At 50.8% G+C, this 6,133-nt stretch overlaps 1 protein-coding gene and 1 pseudogene across 1 annotated transcript in view; one reads left to right on the forward strand and one right to left on the reverse strand.

Annotated features, from left to right (window-relative positions):
- tsen2 (TSEN2 tRNA splicing endonuclease subunit) overlaps positions 1–2,918 on the forward strand; it is a 17,604-nt gene extending 14,686 nt beyond the window's left edge. The window contains exons 5-12 of the mRNA XM_027278946.1: positions 500–721; positions 1,174–1,405; positions 1,557–1,607; positions 1,696–1,840; positions 1,983–2,019; positions 2,121–2,232; positions 2,301–2,390; positions 2,587–2,918. Of these exons, the coding sequence (XP_027134747.1) occupies positions 500–721; positions 1,174–1,405; positions 1,557–1,607; positions 1,696–1,840; positions 1,983–2,019; positions 2,121–2,232; positions 2,301–2,390; positions 2,587–2,646 (949 nt within the window). The 3' untranslated portion in view covers positions 2,647–2,918. The remainder of the gene's footprint in view (positions 1–499; positions 722–1,173; positions 1,406–1,556; positions 1,608–1,695; positions 1,841–1,982; positions 2,020–2,120; positions 2,233–2,300; positions 2,391–2,586) is intronic.
- A 122-nt stretch (positions 2,919–3,040) lies between these two features.
- LOC113745903 (pyruvate dehydrogenase [acetyl-transferring]-phosphatase 1, mitochondrial-like) lies at positions 3,041–6,133 on the reverse strand (annotated as a pseudogene).

The following is a 6,133-nucleotide window of genomic DNA, read 5'->3' on the forward strand; positions in this document are numbered from 1 at the left end:
TCACCGCTTGCGGTGTGTGAAAAAAGCCCACAATATAACAAAAGACACCTCACACCCTGGCCACCCCCTGTTTGAACTGTTGCCATCAGGAAAGCGGTACAGAGCAATCAGGGCAAGGACAAACAGATTTATGCACAGTTTCTACCCCACGGCAATCACCTGTTTAAATGCTGCTAAAACTAAGGCACGCTGACAATCATTCACACAGTAATCTGTCCCACATGATGTTGTTGTTGATGCTGCTGTTGTTGTTGTTGTTGATGTATTTCTTGCACTTTGTAAATTTTGCACTTGGTGAAATCTTTGCACTGACTGGATGGCACTTTTAATTTCGTTGTACAGGTGACAATGACAATAAAGATATTCTATTCTATTCTATTCTATTCTATTCTATCACATCCTGTCTGTTCACACCATGACATCACATCCTGTCCGTTCACGCTATGACATCACAGCCTGTCTGTTCACGCCATGACATTACATCCTGTTCCTCCTCCAGGTATGATGAGCTGCTCAGGTGGGCGGAGTCAGCTCTTTCTGCTCAGGGATTGGATGAAGACACTGTCAATCAAACCCTGCTCAGACTGTCTCAGACAGTGGAGATGGAGGATGTGAGGAGAGAGTTGGAAGGAGGCGGGGAGGAGCCAGGACCAGACGGAGGAGCCACAAAGAGGGTGAGGCCGAGGTCGGAGGTGGAGCCAGAGGCCAAGAGGAGCTGCAGGTAGAGTGGAGATAATCCACGTCAGGTTAAACCAGGTCAGAGTTAGTCCACATTGTGTTAGACCAGGTCAGCGTTAGTCCACGTCAGGTTAAACCAGGTCAGAGTTAGTCCACATTGTGTTAGACCAGGTCAGAGTTAGTCCACATCGTGTTAAACCAGGTCAGCGTTAGTCCACGTCAGGTTAAATCAGGTCAGAGTTAGTCCACGTCAGGTTAAATCAGGTCAGAGTTAGTCCACATCGTGTTAGACCAGGTCAGAGTTAGTCCACGTCAGGTTAAACCAGGTCAGAGTTAGTCCACATTGTGTTAGACCAGGTCAGTGTTAGTCCATGTCAGGTTAAATCAGGTCAGAGTTAGTCCACATCGTGTTAGACCAGGTCAGAGTTAGTCCATGTCAGGTTAAATCAGGTCAGAGTTAGTCCACATCGCCCTGAAGACTGTTTATGATTCCAGGTTGGACTTGGATCCAGACCATGATTCTGATCCTGATCCTGATCCCAGCTCAGAACAGGACTCTGACTCCAGCCCAGACTCTGTGTCTGACTCTGACTCTGGTCCAGATCCTGATCCCTTGGCTCCTGGTCCTGGTTTTGTCCTGGTGGTCTCAGACAGTGCCCAGCAAGTCCGGGAGGTCCGGCGGACTCCGGTCTCTTTCATAGAGTACCTGCAACTCAGTTTGGAGGAGGTAACACACACACTATGTTACCCATGAGCCTCAGCTGCTACTGTAGGAAGTGAGGTCATCAGAGGTCATTCTGTAAACACCTGTACCTGGACAGCAGGTAGGGGGCGTGGCCTCGTTCACTGCACTTCAACAGCTGTCTGTCTGTCTGCAGGCCTTCTTCCTGGTCTACAGTCTGGGCTGCCTGTCTATCTACCAAAACCAGGTACCTGTCTGTCTGCCTGTCATTTCCACCTCCTGTTTGTATAAAACTAAAGATGACCTCATCCATGTCCTCTCCTGTGATTGGTCAGGAGCCCTTGTCAATCGTCCAGCTGTGGAGGAAGTTCCGGGTCCTGCGGCCTGACTTCGTCAGCTCATATGCAGCCTATCAGCACTTTCGAAGCAGGGGGTGGGTCCCTAAAGGAGGGGGCGGGGCCAAGTACGGCGTGGACCTCAGTAAGACACACACACACACAGCGGTGTCGCTTTTCAGGCTCCACCTCCAGGGGGCATGGCCTGTAAAGGTGTCTACCTGTTAATAATCAGCAGACAGGAGGAGGAGCTTAAACGTCTCATTGCCTCTTCTTTTTGTTTACAGTGCTGTACAGGAAGGGCCCACCTTTCTACCACGCCAGGTAACACACACACACACACACATGTACACACACACACACACACACATATACACACACACACACACACAGTGAGTAGTTGTTTATGTACTTTCTCCCCATAGTTATTCGGTGGTCATTGAACGGGTCGATGATGCGTTCAGGGGCTCTGGGTTACGTCCGTTCTCGTGGCGTTCTCTGGCGGCTCTCAGCAGGATCACCTCGAACGTCTCCAAGGTAACGACCCGTCAGATTACTGACGAGCCTTTTGATGACGAGTTCATTGATTTCACTTTGTTTCACAGGAGCTCATGCTCTGTTACATCATCTGTCCAGCCGACCTTTCAGAAGCTGAGCTGGACTCACCTGTCTGTCTGAGCAGACTGAAGGTTCAGGTGAGAGAGAATCGATCAGTCAATAATCAACACCTCACATCTCAACAAACACAAGAACCTCTGACTGTCCTGACGACTGGTGACGGTCCTGACGACCCGTGACGGACCTGACGACTGGTGACGGACCTGACGACCCGTGACGGACCTGACGACTTGTGTGAATAAAATAAACCGTGAAGATGTTTGGTCTCCACAGGAAGTGATTGTCAGCAGGTGGATTTCCTCCAGAGAGCGAGCGGAGCAGGATGACATCTGATTGGCTGACAGAAACAAGAACATGGAGTGACCAGAAGGTCTGAATGTCCTTGAAGGCAGCAGCTGTGACAGTCAGTGAACGCCACACGACACAAACTCTCACAAACGTTGGGACGAAAGACTAAAGACTAATTGAGTACTCAACTGAGACGTGGATCGGTTCTGATGACGTGGATCGGTTCTGATGACGTGGATTGGTTCTGATGAAAACACTTCCTGTTCTGTAAATAATTTAATTCCTGTGATCGAATCAATAAAACTGAGTGATACAAACTGTTTAATGTAACGTTTACATTTAACCTGCTGATGATGTCATGATCATAGTTCAGGTGTGTTTGTGGTGCAGGTTAACAGAGTCAACAGTCCAATTAAATGCGGTCACTCAGCATAAAGAGTGTAAACTGTAATACACCTTGGACTGTGAGCTGTTTACCTCCGGTTCTGTCAGGCCAACCAACTTCATGATGTCATCAACCAACATCACGGGACGGGGCCTCCAACCAGCCCCACCCATTTTGAGTATTGTCCAGTGATTGAGCTCTGTGAGCTGCTGATGCTGTCAGCTGATTGGTTGGATTGAAGTTGAACTGTTTTCTAATCAAGAGTTTGATTTTGTAAGATCAATAAATTTTATTTTTAAGTCTCCAAACTGCTCACAGGAAGTGATGCTGTAACCCTGGACTCTGATTGGCTGGACGGTGTGGTTCACATAGATAGATGTATGATAGATATACAGTACTTACACACATGTACAGTATGTATATTGTGTATATGTATATATAACAGTATGTTATTTTTATTTAGAATCAAACAATGAACAAAGTTTATATGAACAGACGTTCATATAAACGTTCTCGTTAAAGGTCCAGTTCGTTCAGGTGGACCACAGTGATGGTGATGTCATCACGGTACCTTCGGGCCAGTTCTGTCGGCAGGCTCAGCATCTTGGCCAGACGGTTTGGTGCCACTGCTCCGTACCCGTCATCCCCGAGGGCGTGGCGAAGCAGGTGGGTGGCGGTGTTCTGGTCCTCCAGCACCGACAGAACCCGTCCCCTCCGCTCCAGCAGGAGTCGCTGCAGGCTGCCCAGCGTCATGCCCAGACCAGGAACCATGGGTCTCTGCTGCTGAAGACCTGAACAACAACAACAAAACACTTCAACTGTTCGACCTGACACTTCAACTATTCACACTGACACTTCAACTATTCACACTGACACTTCAACTGTTCACACTCACACTTCAACTGTTCACACTCACACTTCAACTGTTCACACTCACACTTCAACTGTTCAACCTGACACTTCAACTATTCACACTGACACTTCAACTGTTCACACTCACACTTCAACTGTTCACACTCACACTTCAACTGTTCGACCTGACACTTCAACTATTCACACTGACACTTCAACTGTTCACACTGACACTTCAACTGGTTCACACAACTTCAACTGTTCAACCTGACACTTCAACTATCACACTGCACTTCAACTGTCACACTGACACGTCAACTGTTCACACTCACACTTCAACTGTTTGACCTGACACTTCAACTGTTTGACCTGACACTTCAACTGTTTGACCTGACACTTTTCAACTGGTTGTCAAAACCATGACACTTCAACTGTTTTTGACCTGACACTGTCAACTGTTCAAACTTTAGAGAACCGTGCTGACTCTGGATCAGAGCAGGTTCGGGTTCATGTACAAATGTGTGACACAGCAATCAGACACTCTTTGTGATCCCACAAACCACAACACAACTTTCAGTAGTCTGCCCTCAGGTGAGCAGATCCAGGTCCAGTGGTTCTGGTTCTGGTTCAGGGGAGAATGGTGACCTGACCTGTCAGTTGTTCTCCGACCAGCTGGACTACGGTCGGTCGGTGCATCAGCTCCAGAGTCCGTCAGTGGCCAGGACCAGGAACTTGTCAGCGGGTCTGATGCGGTGTCGGGTGACCTCGGGCTCCGCGCTCAGGTAGGGCGGGGTCAGGTAGTGAGGTGGCGGTGTACGGACCGCCTCGCGGAGCGCGGACAAGATGTCTGGTCGTGTTTCGTAGACCCGTTTCAGTCAGCATCTCTGCGCTCCATTTGAAACGGACATCACAAACGCCCTAAAGGGCAGCAGCAGACCCAGCAGGCGGTCGTGTCGGACCACTGTCCTGTGCTCAGACAGCGGGTGTTCCCCTAAAATCCTTTGCAGCTCATCTGGGTTTTGTGCGTTGTGGTCATTGGTGAGACTCACCGCTGACCAGCACCCGTCCTGCTCCTGAACACCCAGCACGGCCCGGCTGTCGCCCAGGTTAGCCACGTGCAGGACCCCGTTGGAAATGTGGGCGATGCAGGCTGGCAGCCAGACAGCGCCACGCGAAGGGGTGAGACAGAGAAACGCCTCTCCAGGAGAGACAACCGCCTGTGGACAGAGAGAGACAATGCTGAAGCAAACTGAATCTGCCGTTAGCAGGCAACAGAACAGGAGCACAGCCTTTGACACCAACAGGGAATAACGTTACAGTACCAAGGTGCTCATATCACACATGAACACACCTGGGTGAGGACATGGACAGGTGGACCTGGGCTTCCACTGAAAGGTCGTAGTCAGGCGACGGAAAGCATTGACCAGCGCTGACGTCCCCCTGCCGCAGTCCTGCAGTCAATCAGAAAGGAGACAGATAATGAAATCACAACAGAAGTGACAGCATTAAAGCTAGTGTTCACCTTCTGTCAGAAGAACTCAGGTATCTGGTACCAGGTCGGCCAATAGCAGCCAGACAGTACCTGCTCATCCGGGTCAGACAGATTCTTTTGAACCCGTGACATTACCTCGTCCGTCATCCTCGCCGTCCTCGTCCTCCAGCCTCTCCTGCCAGTAGTTTCGGAGGCTGTGGAAGGAGCTGCTCCTCCGTAGGGTGGCTGATCTCGGGGGTGTTTTGGCCACTCCAGCAGTGGCGGTACAGCCCGTCCCTCCTCCACCCCCCGTTCGAGCTCTGCCAGCATCTTCAGAGGCAGGGTTGCCACGGCAATGTAGTAGAAGAGTCTCTGGCTGACAGCATGAGCGCACGCCGACCCCGCAATGCCCGTCAAACACACAAAACTGCAGACCCACAGCCCGGCAGGCAGGTGGCGCTGCTCCGGCGTCCTCGCCCGGGTAGTTGGATGGCAATATGTTGCTATGGAAACCCAGGACACCGTGGAGGCGGGGCCTCTGGGGAGGGTGTGGCTGTATTCGTTGGCCTGGAAACAGATGGACTGATCAGTGATTGGTCAATGGACTGACACCTGAGGGACTTCCTCACCTTTAAGATGCGGTTGATCTGACCCGAGCTCATCTGTCCCACCTCCTGCCCCGCCCGTACTTCCTGCTCTCTGCCCACGCCTGCTGGGTAACGGAGTCTAGAGACCTTACAGGGAGGAGGAAGGGAGGACAGGGAGCAGTACTGCTGGACCTCAAACCTGCAACGGCCACCTATGGTTCCTGTTCTGCCCAGCAT

The sequence above is a fragment of the Larimichthys crocea genome, chromosome VI (genome assembly GCF_000972845.2).
Source record: "Larimichthys crocea isolate SSNF chromosome VI, L_crocea_2.0, whole genome shotgun sequence".
Lineage (NCBI taxonomy): Eukaryota > Metazoa > Chordata > Actinopteri > Sciaenidae > Larimichthys > Larimichthys crocea.